Consider the following 22,510-nt stretch of genomic DNA (forward strand, 5'->3'; position numbering starts at 1 on the left):
TGGCTTAATGATGAGAGCACTTAAGAGAAGTAACCCAGCTGACCTGAACATGCAAATAAACTGCAGGTGTCCACCCCCCCCCCCCAAGACCTCGCAGTTATGGTGTGTATGTGTATATTTTAATTCTACGTGTGCGCGGTCTTGTTTCACTCACTGGGTCGTAAACCTCGAAAGTTACAGTATTAAAAACGACTTTGGTTTCAATTACAGATGCTGTTGCGTTGCCGTGTTTACTAGTCATGTTTTGTTTTGTCTTTTTTTTCCGTCACGACATATAAAGCCAAGAGATTGAGAGGAAAGAAGGAGGATAGGAGGAGACGCCCATCTCACTGTTTTGCGCGCAACGTGCCGCGCTAGTACATGGGACCAGTGGAGGCTTGCTGGCAACACGATACGCACGGTTTCTACAACAAAAGTCCACCCATGTGTGGTAGAAAATAAGTTACTCGAATACGGCCAACAAAATACCTGCGGTAACGGTATGATGAAGTTCTATTTTTTTCGCATGGAATTAACCGCATACCCTACACGGCGACCACTGAGAAACTGATTGACAGTTGCGCATCTCTGTTTTGGGTGTGACAAACATGTTGTGATCCGTATCACATTTCGGAATTTAACAGATGTACTTTAACACAACGGAAGATTGATTTTCAGTCCGGCTTTTGTTCATTTTTCGAGATTTTCTCTACGGATATTATTTATAACATTGTTGATTGACGCATGCTTCGCTGATGTAGTGTCTGTCAGGTGCAGCTCAAGTTGATCTCAGCTGAGCGTGTGCTCCAATGCATTCACTGCTGTACCGGGAGAAGAAAGACACCGGGATTGGGATTGATCTGTCTCCGGGCTTTATGCCCCAAGCTGCCAGGATGTTCAGTTGTGTAGGCTGCTTTTGGGTGCTCCTTTCGTCTGTCCTAGTCGCCGTCTGCAGTTTTAGTTTTATATCTCCTGCCTGGATTGTGAAAGACCATCTGAAGAACAAGGACTCTGTGAGCTTCGGCTTACTGTGGCACTGCTCAGAGTCCCTGGACCACATGTACAGATGCTACACGTTTGGGGGACTGGGTAAATTCGCTGAGATCCCATCAAGCTCCTGGCAGGTACAAATCCACCTACATCCACATAACCACTGGGCTACATCAGGATAAACAAAAGAGGCAGCCATGTAAAATTGTGCTTGAAAATGATTTATTTGATGTTAGACTGAGGCATTGAGATTTGTCCTGTCAGGGAGCTCATCAGTTCAAGTGCATCGAGGAGCTGCCTGACAGGACAAAAGTCAATGCATAGCCTAAGTCACTACTACTACCTAGCACCCATTCATTAATTTTCACGCACAACTTTAATATGTCTTGTCTTGAACTAATACTTCCTAGGGTTGCTCATGGATCTGGGGGGTGTAGGAACATGTGTCAGAAATGTCAGTACAGTAGTAGCTGTAATTTGTTACAGTCATCAAGTTGCCATACTGCAGCTACTGAAAAGTCTGAAAGTATCCATAATCCAATGATGGAATGTAGCCTCAGGCGTAGATCGAGTGGCTGGATGGTAACCGCAAGGTTGCCAGTTCGAACCCGGGCTCCCCCAGAGTTAGTGTCGAAGTGTCCTTGAGCAAGACACTGAACCCCTAATTGTTCCTGATGTGCTGGTTGGTTCCTTGCATGGTTTCAGCTGCCATCGGTGTATGAATGTGTGTGTGAATGGGTGAATGTAATGCAATACATACAATCTATGTAAAGCGCCTTGGATAAAGGTGCTATATAAATGCACTAGAGAAAAAAGATAGGATGAAAGAGATAAAGATGCAGGTGACCAGCATATTCAACCTCAAAAAGTTCAACTCAATTTAAGACTTGATCATTTTTAAGCATTCGTTAACTGGTTTATGGCCAAAATTAAAGACAAAATTTAAAGACAAAATTGTGTATGAAAATAAAATGTATTTTTTTTAGATGGTTTGCTTGAAATTCATCAGTTTGACCTGGCTGCTTGATGTTCCGTGCAAGAAATGTAATTCTTTACGGCTAGCAACCCTTTAAGTCCCCCCCCCCTCCCAAGGCAGCATCCTGTAGCTATAAAACCCAGCTGTATAGCAGATAGCTAGAGTTATGATTTATGTATGAATGAGAATTAGCATTTGAAAGGGAGATATTAATAAGTCATTCCTTTTGTGATTTTTAGAATGAAGGGTGTGTGGAAGAATGCAATGCTTGTTTTGTTTTCTGTTTCAAAGGCAAGCAGTGCACACGTGATGAGACGCTATACATCATAATGTGTGCACTTCAACCAGTTGGCATGCAATACAGTAGGCCTGTAACGCTGTCTTCATTTCACTTCACATCCCAGCAGTGTCTGTGCCCGTGGCCAGTTTGACTACTTTAACTGGTCCATTGCTTCAGCAAGGCATTTCAGGCAGTGAGTCAGTTTTCCAATTATAAACCAGAAATCACACCCGTGTGAAGTGAGGGGCGCTCTTAACATCGTACATCATCATGACGTAATATAGACACTATGCCTATTTGCTCAGACACTATGACGTAAAATTCTCCATTCATTGTCGATGGGAATTTAATGTTTGTTTAAGACGAAGTTTGTGGACGGTAACTAAAAGCTGGATGTAGGAGGGGCTAGCGTCCCTCAAAAACAGCCACTCTCAGCCAACCACTTTGTCTGTCAAGTACCAAGAGAGAGCCTGATGGGGTAGTTTCTTTTATTGTATTCTTTTTTTCATGGCTAGATATGTCAATGGCAAAGCTAAGTACACCACCCTGCTCCCTTGGCCATTTATAAATGTGAAGGGAGCTATTAAGATTTCAACAAGCCCATTTGATCACCCCACCACTCTTCGCTGATGTGTGCACATTTTGCTGATGTCCTCCATTTTTAAATAACCCTACCTTTCAATGACCCACACAAACAACAAACTGAAATGTGAATGTGCATGCAGACCCATGCATTCTATGCATGAGTATGTCAAAGAAACACATCAACACACACTTCCCATCAACCACAGCAACCTGCCTGTGTTCCATTCTGGTTGTGTTTGATTAAAATGCCCCTGTGCGTTAGCCTGTGCAGTCTCCACTCCAGTGGCGAGGAACTGACTACAGTTGACCCGGGCACTGCACGCTGAGGATCACGTGACTTAGCTGAGGGAGAATGAGTACTGCAACGAAGTGAAGAACGACTCCCTACGTGCTCGGCCTCTTTGTGCTCTGGTTCGTGTGGGGCTTTCTGTTCTCTCCCCTTTTCAAATGCTTTCATCCAGCATGTTGGCTGGCACTGAGGACTCAGAGCCACAGTGTGGTGTGCCTACACAGGTTAGAGCCAAAATGCCACTGCCACTTATAGTGACATGTATAGTGACCCTGACCTGTGTTAGACTAGAGGTAGACTAGCCTGGGCAAGCATTCCATTTCGGGTTTATGATCCGGTCGGGAGCGGATGGTAACTTTTGTCATGTTGTAGGACAATGATTTGTAGTCAGACCAGGCTGGTGACTCGAGGTTAGAGGTAGACCAGGAAAATAGTTACAGTTCATCAGTGCAGCACATTATTACCCTTATATTAATATTACACTTAGTAATAATAGTTGGCTATTAGACGTCTACTAAAACTAGGCTATAACTGGTCTAAAAATGAAGGTTTCTTTTTAGCGGTCTAGGCTTAGCTTAGACGTTGACTAAGCGTCTATATATAGACCGTCTACTGTATATATTAATATAGCTGTTGAAACAGCGTTGTTGTAGCCTAGACAGCTAAAAAAACATTTTTAGACCAGTTATAACTAGGGATGTCCCAATCACGTGTTTTTTGCTCATTTGATTTTGAGATCTGCCAATTTTCCCCGATTCGATATTTATATTTCATAGAACACGTTTATGCCATATCACAATAGTACAATATCCCAAATCACAGACAATATGTAGTCTAATATCATGATATGGATATAATATTGATACTAGGGATCTCCCGATCACGTTTTTTGGCTCCCGATCCGATTCCGATCATTTGAAAATGACGTGATCGGCCCCGATTTCTAATCATCTGATCCCCTAGTTATAACCCATTTTTGAGTGGTGCAGCCACTCCAATGCACAGCAATGTGTGTCCCTATGTCTATCTGTTTAGGGTACCAACAGGTGACAATGTGGCTCTGCTTTTTAGCAGTAGAGAGGCCAGGGACGAGGGCTTGTACAGTAGTACAGCACCACTCAGTTCAGACGGGTCTGATTTTAGACGTATTTTAGATTTCTAATGGCCTGACAAATGCTCAGTGGGTGTAGGATAGTATGATGAGACCCTTCATACCATACCATACTTAGGATGGGGAAAGATATCACTAGCGAGAGAACGCAGCCACTATACAGTCAATACCACCTTTTGCCATCAGATCGACGGTACACAGTACTGAAGTTGCAAGCTCGGGCTCCGAGATCATTTGTCCCCACATGCTGTAGGACTTTCGAACAAATAGGCCCTATCTCAGTCCTGTGCATATGTGATGCCTCTGCCTAAGGGGATGTGTTGTGTAAATTGTGTTTTTGTATTGTCAATGTATTGTTTGATTTGTCTATGTATTGTGTGGATTTTTGATGGCTGCTTGGCGCAAAAGGAGTTTCAGCAAGGACTAATAAAGAATCTATATACATTTTTGACAACTGCATAAAACACAATGTTGACTAATGTTGCTGTTACTTTTGGTAATTTTCTCCATTTCTTGCTGCTGGTTGTGTAGTGTAATTTTCCATCAGAGCAAGGAACTAAGTGGCCTTCATGTGGCACACGGGTCAGGAGCCTATCTGCTGTTTCTGTAGCGTGAGGCGGCTTGATGTACAGATATGTCCCAGCCATGATGTACAAGTACATCCCCTGCCATGATGCTAATATGTCATAGGGACGTAGGCCTACCTCAATCCAACCCTTTATGCTGAGTGCCAAGCAAGGAGGCATTTGATACCATTTTTATAGTCTTTAGTATGACTCGGCCGGTGGTTGAACTCGGAATCTCCCAATCTCAGGGCGGACACTCTAACCACAAGACTATACTGACCTGGTGCAATATATGTGTCTAGTAGTGCATGTTGACTGCATACTGCACATACCCCGTGTGTGTGTGTGTGTGTGTGTGTGTGTGTGTGTGTGTGTGTGTGTGTGTGTGTGTGTGTGTGTGTGTGTGTGTGTGTGTGTGTGTGTGTGTGTGTGTGTGTGTGTGTGTGTGTGTGTGTGTGTGTGTGTGTGTGTGTGTGTGTGTGTGTGTGTGTGTGTGTGTGTGTGTGTGTGAAAAATGTGTTTTTGTGCTGTGGTGGCAGGCTGCAGCAGGTGTTAAGGAGGAAGGTTTAGCCCTACTGTGTGACCTGCTGTTAGGTGAAATGTGGAGGAGGAGGAGGAGGGTGCAGGTGTTTAGGAGGAAGGTTTAGCCCTACTGTGTGACCTGCTGTTAGGTGAAATGTGGAGGAGGAGGAGGAGGGTGCAGCTCGCTTGCCAGAAAACACCCTCACTTTAACTTGATAACAGCTTATGTGCTCCCTGCCACTCCTCAGTACTAAACACTGAAGCTGGATTAGTTCGTCCCCTGTGGTATTGTCTAGCAGTTCTGTGTGTGAAGGGCATATCTGAATGTATGTTCAGTGGAAAAAGTGTGTGTGCATGCTCAAATTAAAGTGTTTGCTGTGTCTGTGTGATGGTTTGTGAGTTTTTATTGTATTTCTGTTAAGGTCCTTGCAGACTGGACGCGTTTTTGGGAAAACCGGCGGAAAAACGCTGCTAAAAATCTGAAAAGCGCAGCAGTGTACAGGGACATCTACTGTACTTCTTCACTGAATGAGTGTTGTAGCTTAAAAGAGTCATGACTGGTCTCCAAGAACAGTGAAAGTGTCTCAAGTCCATGCTCATCTTTGTCTGTATTCTCTCAGAAACTGGCACCATGACAAGTCAGAGATTTATACAAAAACAATCCTGATGTTTAGTCTTCCCCATGTATGACTTCCAAGAAGACGTAGTAATTGTTTATGGCTTTAAAAATAATAATAATAATTCCACCCACCCCTTATTTTAATATAAACCCTGCAAGACTTACTAAATGTAATTTCACTATTCAGCGAACCACATCTTATTTGGAGTAAATTCAAGTTATTTAAATGGAATTCCGTAATGGTCTTTGAGTAGCTCATGTAGACACCAAATGTATTTGCCCTTTCATTTGATTGGGGGCTGTGTGGAGAAGGTTGTGATTCAAGTATCTAATTTACCAGATTTCTTCTTCCCAAGGTGCCCATATCTAGATTGTAAAATGCTGCAACACAGTCTGTACTCTCCTACGTTTAACAGAAAGGTGCTTTTTTACCGTCAAATGATCATAGTCCCCATAGTTCATATGTAATCCTTCCTATGCCATATTTTATGCTGTTAATGTAGCTGTCTGTTGAAGAATGTTATGTATAGTAAATTGGAGTTTCAACTGTAAACCCATTATTATGCAATAGGCCTATGCTGTGCATGCTGTGTTCAGAGAAATATAACTGCCCCAAGATCCTTTCAGTATGTCTTACTTTAATGTGATTCACTCTACTTTCATTGATGGTCTGACGGTGTAAAATATGTCTGATGTTGCAAAACGGTACCTCATTTTACAATAGCAGCAAAGATTCCCAAGGGCTGCTTAGGGCTTAGTTGGTTCAAGTGGTCAAACAGATCTAACACACTCTAGTTACGGTATGACTTTTATTTATTATTGTGTATGGAATGAACTCTTTGAACCAGAATATGATCTTTTTTCCTCTTGGGGAGAGCAGGTAGCTCAGGGTTTCACCAGTGAGCCTGCTGAACCTAATGGAATGATGGATAAGGTAGAGACTCTGTTTACTTGAACAGCATAAAAGAAGAGAGAGGCTATCCTCTGGGTGGTCCTCCACTGCTGCATTCAAGGCCCCACAGATTACAATGGCACAGGGCTCAATGGCTTCCCTGTCACTTAGTGAGATGCACACTATCTCAGCCATGCCGCTCCTACAAAGGACTGCACAACTGTTCTAGTATAGGATCTCAAAATCGCCACCAAATCAAAAGAGCTCATTCTGCTCTTGTTGGAAGCTGGAATACTGTACATACTATTACAACGTCTAGATTCTCTCCCTACCCCTGCTTTCTTGTCCTCTCTGTCTTGTCAGGGCTGGCCGTATTCACTTCACGACTAATGGGATACCTCTGTGGTGAAAGCCATTTGTGGGAGAAGCGTGTCTGACTATAGATGATGTTATGAGGTCCTAATGTGCTTGGTGTGTATTCCTATTTTCCCCATGGGGCATGAGAGGCTGCCCAGACTGTATCAGAGCAGTAAAAAAAGTATGCTTGGCGAAGGCAATTGTCTGGTTACATTCTCATGCTGACCTCATTCTGTTTAGAAGCTCACAGAGTACAGGCACATAGGAACACACACACACACGCGCACACACACACACACACACACAATATGTGATCCATAGAGACAGTGTTGTGATATATACTAGTACAGTTGCTGTCCATGTCAGCACTTATACGGTAATTAGGGGTTCAGAGTCCTGCTGGGAGGGTGGGGGGTGGACTTAGGGAATATGAAAAAAGAAAGATAGATAGCACTACACTACAGTATACCCATCATCCATTTTTAGCAACTGAAAGAGGCAGGCTAATGAATAATAAAACTTCCCTGGGCTAAAACCAACAAACTATAAAGTATAACTATTAGTTATACTTTATACCCCTACTACTTTATATGATGGACTTCAAATTCACTTTTAGTGAATTTGAAGTCCCTTCAGGACTCAGGACCCAACATACTGAATGGTTAGTCAGGCCTAGTGACGTGCGAGAGCATTGCAGGGGAGACAGACGTGACAGTAAAAGGTGGTTGGGAGGAAGGAAGTTACTGATGTTATGCATTATATGTTTGCCATTATCTATTACATTATATATACAGCATACAAACAAACAACCAGAAGCACTTCTTACTTCTCTGAGTTTTGTCTGAAGGGAGTCAAGGGACGCTCATGCACTGTCTTTGAAAACCCCCAGGGCAGTTTAACCACATGAACCATATTCTTTGAGACACACATATGGCTATATCTTGCGCCACCCCTTAACCCTTATCCCTAAACTAATTAGCCATTTTTTACTATTTTAAAAAACCTTTTAAAATAGTTCAAATAGCCGATCTACAAGCTACAATGTCTCGATGGAGATCAGCTAGTTGAACTATTTTAAAAGGTTTTTTTAAATAGTAAAAAATGGCAAATTTGTTTAGGGATAAGGGATACAAGATGGGGCCCTAGGGTATTTTGGAGCGTGGCCCGGCATGGCAAAATTCGCCATTATTGTTTAGGGCTAAAGAACACTTCTGCACCATTGGAATACACATGACATTGTTACATTTTATGTTTTTTCTTCGCCCTACAGCGACACTATGGTCAAGTATTGTAGTGTCGGGAACAGAAAAAACAGCAGCAACGTAAGAAATAAAAACGGGATGTTCCTGGTCACCCAGCCATGAAAATGAACCGGAGAGAAGAGCAGACACACATACGGGTAGTTCTCTCTGCATCTCCGGGGAGTGTTGGTTCTCTCACTTTCTGGTTTCAACTGTTTAGACTGTTTAGCCCTATTTAAAAATGGCACAGACCATGCCCTGAATGAAACATCACGCAGGGTGTAGGCAGAAGAATAGGGTCGAATAGGAAGTAAGCCGCGTCTCTGCCTCTATACTGACCTCAGCATCTTGCAATGTACAGCATACCACTCTTCCAGGTCACTGGCATGGGGAGAGAGAGAGAGAGAGACCCCACTGATCTGTTAGACAGGCTTTTAGACTGTAGGTCTTGTTTCAGCTTTTAGACTGTAGGTCTTGTTTCATTAATCCTAGTTGCTATCGTGCCGATGGTTATCATAGAAATGTCATCGCTTTTGTTAAGCTTAACACCAGAGTCAGTACTTTAAACAAGGAAAATAGGGTCCAGATAGCAAAAAATCAGACCAGTCTGAAGCGAGTGGTGCAACAGCACCCCCTATTGGTACTCTAAACATCGGGACATAGGGCCATAGGTTAGGACATAGGTTGGGACATAGGGACATTGCTGTTCCTTGGAGTGGTTGCACCACTCAAAAACAAGGAAAATAGGATCCAGCAAAAGTAGGAATAAAAAATAAACAGGCTTGTTGATGTTTTACTGACCTGTTCTCTCCCAAATCGTTTTTCATGAGACTTTTTGCAAGAGTTTTGCAGCAGAACTACACATCATCTGCCTGGGCTGGTGCTGGCATGCTGCCTAGCCAAGCATTTCACAACAATTGCTTTATGGGACAAACTCATCCTTGGCCCAAGGCTTAGTTGGCAGGTATTGGTATTTGTATTTGATTGTGCGTTTGTTCACCTTAGCATACCATGTATTAGCTACACTGTGTGGGAGGAGGCCATAACACTAGTCGAGAAAATACGTGCTACATTCTCTGACAGCTATTAAACCTTGCATGAAATTGATTGTGTGGTATGAAGTTGTTACCCAGACATCACTAGACAAGTCTGATATACTTCAAGGTCATGTTCAGACTGTTGATAAAGTTAAGGGTGGCTATTTTGTCGATGAAGTGAATATTTTCTGAAAGATAGAGGTATGTGGAGGCATCCCAATTCTGCTATTACTCTTGTAATAGCAGATGTATGTTCTGTATGTCCGTCCGTCCCCCTAGCTGTGACGTCATGTGGCATACGTCATCATCATGATGAAGGGCACCGCTCACTACACAAAAGTGCAAATTTACACCTTGGATTTAATTTAAACTTCTACCGTGGAAAATAGGTATATAAACAGAGTAATGCAGTTTGTCACTGCTTGCCCTAGTATGACTGTACCACACACTGATCCAGTCTCCGAAGTAGGAGTAGCCTTCCTGTCTTCGTGTCAGCTTATAGGGCAATCCAATCTCAAACTAATTCTGTTCAGGTGATTGAAAGAGGTTTGTCACAAATTCCTACATATGGGATTTGGGATCTGTGCTGGCTTTGGGGGAGTGTGGCGGCAGGTGGCAAATGCCAAGAGGTCGGTGCTATATAAGGGACTGGGATTGAACCTGCGGAGGAACAGCTGTCTGTATGATGGATAGAGCAGGTAGCTTTGAGAGAGAGAGGGAGAGCGATGGAAACGCGTTGATCTACATTTTATAACCATCCAGGAATGAGATGGAGAGGAAATCGGTCTGACTGAATTGGAGGGGAATTTATGATCTAGTCAGGCTTGATGGATGTGGGTGTTACCTGCAGTATATGATGATATTGTGCTGCTTTTTCCCATCCAGCCCTAAACCCCACAGCACTTAATACAACACAAAATGTGAAGTGATGATGTTGCCCGTTCAGGTCCCTTTCGTCAAATCCATCGGTGGTCCGAAAATGATAGACTTAGAGTCTAGAGTATGGAATGTTTACTCAAATGTCCTGATCAGAAAATCAATTGACGCTTTTGAGCGACAATATCGCTCTCTTTCTCTCTCTATTATGAATTATACACTTTGCTTTTGTGATATTTAAGACCCTCTGATCAGCAATTCCCAGGCAGACACAGCTAGCTGTCTGACTAATAGGGGAAGGGGTGGGTTAGAACGAAGGAGCACTGTTTCCTTCGCTAGGGAACATGCTGAGTCAGCGTGTTCCGGGAGGGCGCTGTCCATTTGTTAAGCGGCCTGTCACTTCCACCGCCTTCATTGTGGATCCCGAGGGTAGTAAGTTTATGTATTGATTTAACAGGGAGCCTTCCTCCATTTTTTAACATAAATGATGGCTCACTTGGCTTGATGCATAGGAGTCTGTTGTTGCCGTGAGCTGCTCCCCATCAGTAGTCAAAGCACAGAGGCCATTGATAATAGTGTCTAACATACCAGGACAGAACAACTCACTGCTCCAAGATATTACAGTAAATCTACCACAGATACACACATTAATGTAGTTGGTAGTCTGTAATAGAGATTTTGTGATGGACTTGTCTATATTTTGTGTGATTATGAGGTGTTGTTTAGGTATTGTTTCCCCATCCATCTGTCGGTCCACCATCAACCACTTTACTTCCAAACAATGGACCTTGTCACGGGGCAACCCGTGCCTTATAAACATACATTGATGGAGAACAATGCTCATACCTAAATTACACAGTTGCATCCCTAACTTTGCTGGCCGGCTTGGAAGACTGTGTTAATGGGTTAATGGACATGAGTGCATATTTGTCTCCACCAGGCCAAAGGCATGGGGAGAGAGTATGTTTTGCACTCCGTCCGTGTGTGTGTCCGTCCTTCCGTCCGTCTGTTACCAGCTAATCTCCGGCACCGTTAACCCGGTCGGTGCCAAACTTTGCACACACACTCCCTGGATGCCAACGATGAACCTCTGCCCCGCATTTTCCAGAACGGCCTGTTATAGCGTCACCATGAGGCAGCTTTTCACATTTTTTACCTAAAACTGCACCGATCTGCGTGAAACGTTGCATGCACACTCCCTAGAGGCCAAGGACAAACCTTTGACCTGCATTTTCCGCATCTGCCTTTTATAGCGCCACCAGGAGGCCGACTTTTGTAAAACACATTTTTTGATATTACACCTCCAGATTCTGTCCAAAAATCTCACAAATCGTTACACAGTATCTCTATGGTCATGTGCTCAAGTCGGATTTGTCCGATATTTCATATTCCATCCTAATTGGCTATAATTGGCTTTCACAGTTTGCAAGATTGCCCCGTTTTGAACAAAAGCCTCAAATCATGAACGCAGCATGCAATTTACGTGAAATCTTTCACACATTTTCTTACTTGGCTGAGGAATATATCCCACCCTTTTCACATTGGCCTGTTATAGCGCCACCAACAGGTTGAGTTTTGCAAAACACATTTCTGGAACAAAATGCCTCAAGTCATCCAATTGCCATCAAACATGTTTATATTACTCCTAAACATTTTGCCAAACATCTCACACAGTCCTATCCTCCTGGTGGAGACCTGTGCCCAGAAGGGCACTTTTTCTAGTTTTATTATTGTAGCTCACAGTGAATTGTAAAAGAGAACAAGTATGTACTTTGCAAATATTGTCACAGTATATGTTTGGTGTCATTTGGGTTTAATTATGATTGGTTGGCACCTGGCTCTCCTGCAGTACAGGTGATCCTCTTGAGTGGAGGAAGGTACCAAGTGCTATAGAGCAGGAGGGGTGTCTGTCTGGTTTACAAGAGCTCTTATGTTATGTTTTCTATTTATCTTGATGTTGTGTAATGTATCTGAAATGTATTCGAATTGGTTTAGTTAAAGTAGGTAATTGTGTAAGTTAACTCATGGGCCATGGTTAGCCAGATGTTGAGTTAAGTGGGTTACCAATTACAGAACTGTTCCTTCCTTGGTATAGTCTTGCCTAGTATAAGAGGGAGGCTGCAGGGGCAGTGAGTTAGTTCAGTTTGGCGTGAGACAACCAGAAGGTAACACCCAGGGAGAGCTGCTAGGGGGCCTGCCATTGCAGGGTTTATAGCCTACACAGTTTATCAAGTTCTGGGTTTGTTTCCCGAATTTGTTTTCAAGTGTTTTTCTATGTTGTCTTTTCGTAAGTTAGTCTTTAGTGTTTTGTTTTGTTTTGTTCGAGGCCTTTCCACTGTGAATAACCTGTATCGGGGAGAAATAAAACACCCTGAAAGGTATTGCTGGATTCTTTTTGGAGCCTTGGCCACTCGGCCAACTTTACAGACCTCATTCACAAAATATGTTTAAGATCATGACGCTTGTGCGAGTGTTTCCACAAGCATAGTCTGATGATTCATCATACTTCTTCTTAGATTAATTTGTTGTTACTGTGTAGATACACACACACAGCCTTTTCTCATCTCGGAGGAGAAAAGCCTGGTCATGACCTAATGCACTCGTGTGTCTATAGGGGCAGGACTTCCGTTGCAACGTACTTCTCCCAGCAACAATCGTTTTCGACACTTGTTTCATTGACGGAGAATGTAAACAGCTTTATAAAGCCTCAACATAATTTCCGTGGACGGTACTTCCATTTAGATTGTTTTTTCTTTATTTGACCAGGGTAGTGGCTGAGCACAAGTGCTCATTTTCAGCAACGCCCTACACATACAGTATTAGAAACACAGACAGACACACACATCAAGTCCTTGAAGCTGACCAGTACAACCACAGTCTTATAATGTTGGCCACTAACCAGATTTCCCTGCCGGTCTGGGGATTCGAACCGGCAACCAAGGGCGCTCATCTAACCTTTACGCCACTGCTGCCCAGTTCCCACACTTAACTGGCTAGTTCTTGCCCAGCATGGGTACACTGTGTGTGTGTGTGTGTGTGTGTGTGTGTGTGTGTGTGTGTGTGTGTGTGTGTGTGTGTGTGTGTGTGTGTGTGTGTGTGTGTGTGTGTGTGTGTGTGTGTGTGTGTGTGTGTGTGTGTGTGTGTGTGTGTGTGTGTGTGTGTGCGCGCGCAACTCCACAAATCACACCACAAATCAATTACAATAGAACCAAACTAAATGTTTATTGTGCCCAACATTTGTCAAAACATAAAAAAGAAAAGAAAAATGTCTTGTTATATCATCTTCTATAGCTTGTTAACTCATTGACCACCAGGGGTAACGGCTACTGCCACCATAGACTCTCGTTCAATTTTGCTTGTATAAGAAGACCAATGAAGTCCTTGGTGTTCTGAGTTAAGGATGTTAAGGATGCATAACCGATATTTATTTACTAGAGGTTTGGCACCGCAGATCTGACTATGCCAATATATGGAGATCTCTGTATCTGGCAGTACTTGTCCCTTTTATGTCTATATATGTAGATCCCTGATGTCATCAGTATATGCCCATGATATATGGGCATGCCTCCATATGTGGACAGCGCAATGAATGTAGGACAACGGATATGATATGTTAACTCCTTGAGTGCCACCTGGTGGACAAAGAGTTAGCGCTTGGGTGCAACATGATCAGGGGCATGTTTTACTATGAAGCCGTCCTGTTTGTCGCTATCTTGAACGCTAACAGCAATAGCACCAATGCTAGTAAGTTATATGACAATGTCCATCCTGTCTCTAGAAAGCGCCATTATTCCACTCACGATGACCGGTAAATCAGAGATTACATCCGATCTGTTCAAAAACACGGACAGCACCGTAGTTTCCGAGAAAAGAGCGTGGAAAGGCTGTGGCTAATACAGAAGCTAATGGCTACGTGGAAACAAACAGTGCAGACGAGGCCCTAGCAAGCGTCCCTAGCAACCAGAGCGATTCCAAAAATGGAAAATAGAGGGTTTTTTTCTTTTACCAATGGTTTACCAATATTCAGTAGATATTGTAGGTAGATATTCAACCGATAAAGCATCTGTGGTGTGCATCCTTCAGACTAGTAGAGACAATAGAGGCTATACAGCTCTAAGAAAAGACAAGATTGGATGACAGATAATTCATCAAGTTTATTTAAAAAGAAATGGCTGTCACAGCTTGCCACCCTGCCCTCAGGCTACCGTCTGCTAACTTCCTCAAAGGCAGGCAGAGAATTATAATATTGAAACAACTGACCTATCTTTTGTTCTGTGGGCAGATTTATATTAACTTCATATAACATAATGCTCAGTAAGTGACAACCCTGGTAAGACATATTTTCTTGCATGTTGTTGCTGTTTTATTGTCGGATATTATTTGCAATTCAGTGACATTGGTGTAGCACCGGACTGTAAATCTGTAATCAATCTGTAAGTCACAGACTAAGGGTTTCGTTCTCAAATGTCAAGCTTTGGCCCTAGAATTGTTATTGTTCCTGCCACAGGTCGTATAAACAGAAGGGATTTATTTAAAAATAGCTTTATTTGTCTCTGTGGATATATGTGGTGATCTTATTTTAATGATGTTTGGGAGACAAGAAACACTTTCCTGGGGATTTTTATGTGGGTAATATGTGTTTTTAGATATTTTAGTATTTCAAAGTGTCCATGATGTCATGGACACTGGGCTCACTTCCTTCCTGGACTACAATTCTCATAATGCTTTGGTGCACTGCTCCTCCAGGAAGTAAGTGAGTAAGTGAGCATGACATCTTGGACACATGGAAATACTAAAATATCTAAAAACACATATTACCCACATAAAAACCCCAGAAAAGTGTTTCTTGTCTCCCAAACATCATTAAAATAAGATCTGGTTGCAAAAGGGGTGAAGTGTCCCTTTAAATATAATAATATAGTATTTCAAACAACTGGAAGCTGAAATGTAAGGTTGACTTTACTCTCAAACTCAACCCAATCAATGTAATGTGTATGGGAAACTGGCATGGCTATTGGCTTGTATTCTAGTATTCTACCATAATAGCTTATATAGTAGCTGGGGCAGTTCTATAAGGACAGCTTCGTCTGTTGACCATTTAAGAATTAAAATACATCTTTGGTGCAATAAAAATCACATTAAGGCAGAATTGTATTTTTCACTATAAATGGTTAATCACAAGTTACACTCATTGTATATTCACAAGCTAATATGCAGAAGCTGAGTCAGATAACTGAGTGTAATTAGCGACCTGCTGCATAATAATGACCTCATCATGTAAGGATGAAGGAGCAGTGGAGCGCCACACTGTGTTGCATCATTCTTACTCCATCCATGCCTCTTTAGGAGAGACTCTGGCAGGGTTACTTGAGATTCAGCTGAAGTTCTTCCATAGGACATTATTGTACTACCAGGCTGATGTAACTGTTTTTCAAACCTGGCAACACTTAACATCTTCCCATCTTCAACCTGACTTGGGTAAAAAAACAAAACAACTCTGTACTTAAAGTTCATCACAGCTAGGCCCAGATACTCACATAATGACACATTAGTTTTCTGCTTAAACAGAAAACTAAGGTTACTGATTCTTCTCTGATTAGAGAAAATCTTAACCTTCAAATGTCTCTAACCTTAGTTGGACGATGGCTTATCCAGGCTGCCTAACTGATGAAACAGAGCAGTGTGGTGGAGGCGTAGGTCGCAGATTACTATGAAAACCTAGTGAAAAACCTGTCAGTCCGTCATGCCACCATATATGTTCGTCAGTCTGTCACGCCTTGTGACACGCTCCATATATGGCCGTCTCCATATATGAAGATCACATCACTGACCACACCCTGAATAGCCATAAATGGAGATGACTGGATCGTTACTTACAGTAGATCTGCATATATGGAGCCGGCCAGCAACTCTGCATCTGACCTCAAACCCTTAGATCTCCATATATGGAGCTGACATGTTCTGACATTCCATATGTTGATCCTCCCCACCCGTCCTTCCTCTACGATGTCTCCCTTTTGAGTGATACCTGTCCATTCAAACTCGGCCCGCCCCAACGTTGCCGCGCCTGGCAGCCGGCAAGGCCCTACCTGGGCCCTCATCAAACCCTGTACACTCAAGACACTGCCCCCGCTGCCACCCTTATATCTCCATATATGGAGCTGACCTGTTCTGACATTCCATATGTTGACTGACCTCATCAGACCCTGTACACTCAAGACACGCTCTATATATGGCCAGACCTCATCGAACCCTGTACACTCAAGACACTGCCCCCGCTGCCACCCTTAGATCTCCATATATATATCTAACCTCATCAAACCCTGGTACACTCAAGCCACTCTCCATATATGGCCAGTACAGAATTCATTCCATATGTTGATCTGACCCCCCTCCTCCCCCCCATGCCAAAGCACCAGCACTCGCCCAGCAGTCTGCCGTCACCCAGGCAGATGCATGTAAAGGGCGAGGTCTTGCCCTCAGGGCGTCTTACTGGTAGTAGCATTTCCAGTTGCTGGTATAATATGCATGAATTATGGAACGTGCACGTGGGACCAGTGGAGCATCCATAGTTGCATACATGAAAAATAAATTCTGGGCTACAGTAACTGGGCTGTGTGGGTTCAGATAGAGCATGAGAGAGATTAGATTAGCCCACTCTTAGAAATGTATTTACCTCTATCATTCATGGTTCTAGGCTGAGTTTACTTTTCTTTCTTTCTCACCTTTATTTATACTCGGAAATACAGTTGAGGGCAAGCCCTCATTTTCAACGTAGCCGAGGTTACAATACACAAAAATACAGTCACAAAACAATACATCAAACACAACATTATAAATCAGGGTAAATTACAAAGGAACTTTATACAGAACAACCATCAGTAAAATAAATCAATTGAAGCAGGAGCAATCACGGTGAAAAATATTCTGGAGCATTCCTTTGAACTGACCGAAGGATGGCAGGGAGCTCAGTTTTAAAGAGTTTTGGAGTTCATTCCATGAAGTTGGGCCATTGACAGAAAAAGCTGTCTTTCCCAACTCTGTCTGGGTCTGAGGAACCTTGAGCCTTAAGAAATCACTAGAAGGGTCTGATACGTGCTATTGTTCAGTTCCATCATGGAACAAATATAGTCCGGGAGCATCCCAGCAATGGCTTTATATGACAATGCTTATCTCGCCTCTCAGTCAGAGAGGATAACCCTGTGTTCTCATAAAGTGCACAGTGGTGGGTACCATAACTATCACCAGTAGTCCACCGCAAGAACTTATAGTATGTGTCCTCAAAGCTGTTTGTTATTGTCTGTGTTGTTGTATTATAAATAATATATAACAAGAATAGCTTGGTAGAGAATGCTTTTATATTCATGTCTACAGACTGACTCAAGTTTCTTTATTTACATATGTTGAATTGTTGATATATTTAAACAGATTGGCAAATATTTTTCTCACCTACTAAGAGGACTTAGAAGATTAGCTGTGGTGGATTATTACGTTGATATAACATCAAATGTTTTATCTTTAACTTTTATGGCACCACTGAGGAAACCATCCTAGAATATAGAGAATACAGAATTCTGTCTTCACTTTGAACAGGCAGTCATTCTCCTCCCACTCTGAATCTCTGATACATCTCTCTTGCTCGCTCGCATACTCGTCCTCTCATTATGTGCCCTCTCTCCGAGTCCTTCACATGAAAAGGTTCAACCATCATTTCAGGATTGGACTTGGAGTATCCAAATGTCATCAGTGTGCCAAACATACTGTAGGTTTATACTAATTATCACTCTGATTTAGGTAGTATTTTCCCACTTTCTACCACGGCACTCCCTGTGAATTCTTAAGCACGTTCCAAATTTGAAGACTCTCTGGATTTCTTCCATGATGGTTAATTGGACCACTCTCTCAGCCAAGAAAGATCAAAACAATGTCTCATTTAGTAAGTACTGTTTTTAATGAAACCATACAGTATGTCCCAGTGCTCAGCGATATACATGCCAAGTTTGAAGTCAATCATTCAGAAGTTGCTCAAGTTATATTTAAGACAGGCACACGCACAGGCACACGCACAGGCACACGCATGTGTACACACACACACACACACACACACACACACACACACACACACACACACACACACACACACACACACACACACACAGATTCTGTGCATTCATAAATAGATATCATAGTCATACATTCTTATTTAATACATTTGGTGACCTTGGTTGATGTCCTTATTATTATTATATTGTAGACTTTGCTTGAGGTTCTTTTCATTTGACTGTCTCCTCACATCCCCATTGTCCTGCCCCACCCCCCATTATGGGAGCGGTATAATGCTCAACTCTGAGGATGTCATCATTAAACTGGGCTTTGAAGGATTCCATACACGTCAAACTAGCCATTTGATCTCCCCCTCACCTCACTACCACCCGGCTGATCTGATCCACCATTGTGATGTATTATGAAGTGCAGAGAAGACGTAGTGAGGCAGGGGTCAGGGAGGAAGATATGTTATCCTCCGTACCTGACCCTTATCAGCTACTACATACCCCCCACACTCCCACCCCCGGGGTATTTAACTACTATTTCATTGGAGAGAGAGAGAGAGAGAGAGAGAGAGAGAGAGAGAGAGAGAGAGAGAGAGAGAGAGAGAGAGAGAGAGAGAGAGAGAGAGAGAGAGAGAGAGAGAGAGAGAGAGAGAGAGAGAGAGAGAGAGAGAGAGAGAGAGAGAGAGAGAGAGAGAGAGAGAGAGAGAGAGAGAGAGAGAGAGAGAGAGAGAGAGAGAGAGAGAGAGAGAGAGAGAGGCCAGAGAAGGGTCTTTTGTGTGGCTGATGGGACTGCTGCCTGCTAATATGGGGGGACGCAAGCCCCCCAGCTAGAGAATCAAGGAGTGAAGATGAAGATGGCAGAGCATCAAACTCCTGTCTCATGTGCAGTACACAAAGTTGAACTGTAGGCCCTCTCGACACACGCTCATCGTCAGACGTCAGTGTGATCATGTAGAGATGTGCGATGATGGTAGTTATGGTACACAAGCTCTGTGTTACACACAGATATGTGTGCCTCTGCTTTGCAGGAATTGGCTCTGCTGGCTAGCTACAGAAGTGATGTGTGGGTGGGTGGGGGGTAGGCTGCCAGATGGATGTTTGATTGCTTAATTAGCCTATACAGGAAACACAATTCATAACTTTTTTTTACCCGTTGCTTTGTATAGTGTTGTTGAAGTGGCTGCGTGTGGAGACGTCTTCAGAGAAATGTGACTCTTAAAATAGAAACGTGTTCCCCCAGTTGTACCATAGCCACTAACGGTGATAAGTAACTTACATATGATGTAGTGTGTGCTTCTATACCAGAGGTAAAGAAGTTTCTCCTTTGGGAGGCCAGTCTGCCGCCACCTGCGTTCCATGAACTATACTAGGTGTGGAACAGTGTGATTTATGTGTATGTCAACTAGGCTGCATGAGAACTTTTATATAACCTCATTGCAGATGAAAGTTTTACCCATTTTTATTGATTGTCCTGTGTTAACAACCAAAAGGTTTAGGTACAATGAAAGTCAGATGTGTTCAGCATATTTGAAATTCAGAAGAATTCTTATGGCCCACATGTTGGCTGAGGTATTTTGGGCAATGTCTCCCATCAAAAGCCAATCGAGACATTGAGTATTAGTGCTGGTATATGCACAGCCTTATCGAAGAGACGCCATTGTTCCTCTAGCACGCAGGCCTCTAACTCACAATAACCTTCAGTGCCATGAACACGGATTTGGGAGATTTGGGATCATGGAGACTTGAGCTGCCTATTGTTGTGATTCTATAGGGCTCGGCGATATCACTTCAAATCAATAGCCTGATTATTTCAAACTTTTGCCTAGATTATGATAAATGAACAATTAAAAAAAACCCAATTATAGCGAATCACAACACATTGTGAGCTTGTAGATTGGCTATGTTTGCATGGCACCATTATAATTCACAAGTATAATGCAAGTGTAATGTATTGTAGTGTATATTTAATAAATAATGTGATTTTGTCCAATATGAATGCTAGAGTATATAACTTATACAACTGGGGTGGTTGTAATTTGTCTCCCTGCTCTTCTATAACATTTAGTTGTTGTCAAAGGTCACCTAGACACAGGATCTGACACGAATGACCTGATGGTCAAGATTAAAGTATCCCCTGAGCAAGCATTCAAGCTCTATTAACCCAATGATAAAAATATCAGCACTTGCGCAAGAAACCAGTTTCACATTTGGGGTAGAAGAAGAAAGTTACATGACATGCAAAGCTTTTAGCGATTATTAATCACACTAGTTGGTTATTGGTTCAAGATATCGGGTTTGAATATTTTCAGTTAATAGCCCAGCCCCAACTCTTTCTAGAGTCAGCCCAGTAAGTTCATATTCAGTATTGAAGGCTTAAATGTGGTGCATTGATGGAGGATACTTTGGGTTTATTTATCATTCCCAAGCCATCGGTGGGCATTGAGCTCCAGGTGGTGCAGCAGGTGGTGGTTAGTGGCTGTGACAGGGAGGCAAGCTGCCTGGGGTCCTGGCCAGAGTGCAGCCAGGCCAGGGCAACTGGGGGCCGCTGTGGATGTGGTGTAGAAAAAGTCTTACAAATCCATTCTTAGGTAGATATGCAGCAGGCGCGTGCACACACACATACGCACGCACACACACACAACACACACACACAGGAGGGGAGAATGGAACATTCTCTTGCAGACAGTTGAGGCTCCTGCAGGGATTCAAAAAGAGAAACAACATGGTTGCGTCGTTGTGCCTGTGGGCTATGGTTCCTATACAGTATGAACCCATTTCCTGCTCAGTGGTTGGTTCTGGCCTTGTGGTATGAACCCCCTCACCCACAGAACAGGCGCACAGGCGCACACACTGTGTGTGTGTGTGTGTGTGTGTGTGTGTGTGTGTGTGTGTGTGTGTGTGTGTGTGTGAGAACCAGGCTAGTGTTACAACTTGACTCCCTTTGGGAAGAAGATTAAAGGAAAGTCCTGTATTTCATGAGTAATCCGGATACAAGGCTCTGAAATCCTATCAGTATTCATCATCTAGTTGGGGTTAATTAGTGTTAATTAATATTATAATATATAATATTATATAATTAATATTGCAGAAGTGGAAAGAAACTGTAAAATCGGTACACTTTATCTCTGTAGTCATGTGATCAAGATATATCGGTCAGATTTCTCATCCAAATGTGTCTAAAACTGCCATTGAAAATGTGTGTACCAGCCCAGGCCGCTGGCATATCGGTCCGGAGTCGGACACCTATAGGCTGCAATGCAGCCTGACAGCATGTTGTGGGTTCCCAACGACCTTTGTTTGCGTGTCACTCCCATAGAGTATATAAAAGGATAGAGACTGATCTGGCGCGAAGCTCCGCCCCCCCCCAGCTATTCATGTCAGTGGAAGTTGCTCAGTGGCGTTTTGAAGCACCCGGAAGACTGCCGGAAGTACCGCCTCAGAACGTCTACTTCCGCATTTGACCACCAAATTTTGGTGGTCAAATGCGGAAGTGCAACCGAGCGTTCAATGTTAAAGCCCAGCTGCACAGGGTTTCCCGGTCATGAATCCACGGGTCCGCCTGTAGTCCCTCCTCCTACCACTAGGGCCCAGTGCTTCAACGTTGAATAGCCTCACTGGCCCCTTGGTCACTCCCCATCTCTCTGTCCCCACTTCCTGTCAGTCTACTGTCCAATAAAATAAAGGCATCAAAGCTCAATAATAAATATAAAAACATTTAATAATAATTTGCGGGCCCTGGGTAGACAGACAACCTGGCCTGGGGGAGACCTGCACTCAGAGGGGCATTTCTTGGATGTGATATTTTAGGGTAAAATTGTGTGTGTGTGTGTGCGCGTGTGCTTGTGCGTGTGCGCGTGTGCGTGTGTGTGTGTGTGCAAAAGAAATCTCATCCATTCATACTTGTTTGATTGAATCCAACAAACTTTTATACATTTGTGAGGTGATTCCATTTGCCTCGAGTGCTATAATCTTCTTCTTTTGCCTCCAGCTAACTGTGATTTACTGTAAATTATGTAATCAATGATGTTGGTGCAAAATGGGTCCATAATTTACAGTATACTCCGTCGTACAATGGTGTGACTTGGTGTCGCACACCTAAGATTGCATCTACAAGCTCACAACACATTGCATCGTGTGAG

At 43.0% G+C, this 22,510-nt stretch overlaps 1 protein-coding gene across 1 annotated transcript in view; it reads left to right on the plus strand.

The window, feature by feature from the left end:
* Positions 1-97: 97 nt before the first annotated feature.
* The window catches only part of lhfpl7 (LHFPL tetraspan subfamily member 7), a 119,572-nt gene continuing 97,159 nt past the window's right edge, over positions 98-22,510 (plus strand). Inside the window, exon 1 of the mRNA XM_079507515.1 lies at positions 98-1,103. Within this exon, the coding sequence (XP_079363641.1) occupies positions 789-1,103 (315 nt within the window). The 5' untranslated portion in view covers positions 98-788. The remainder of the gene's footprint in view (positions 1,104-22,510) is intronic.

Source organism: Electrona antarctica, assembly GCF_951216825.1.
Source record: "Electrona antarctica genome assembly, chromosome: 8".
In the NCBI taxonomy this organism is placed as follows: domain Eukaryota; kingdom Metazoa; phylum Chordata; class Actinopteri; order Myctophiformes; family Myctophidae; genus Electrona; species Electrona antarctica.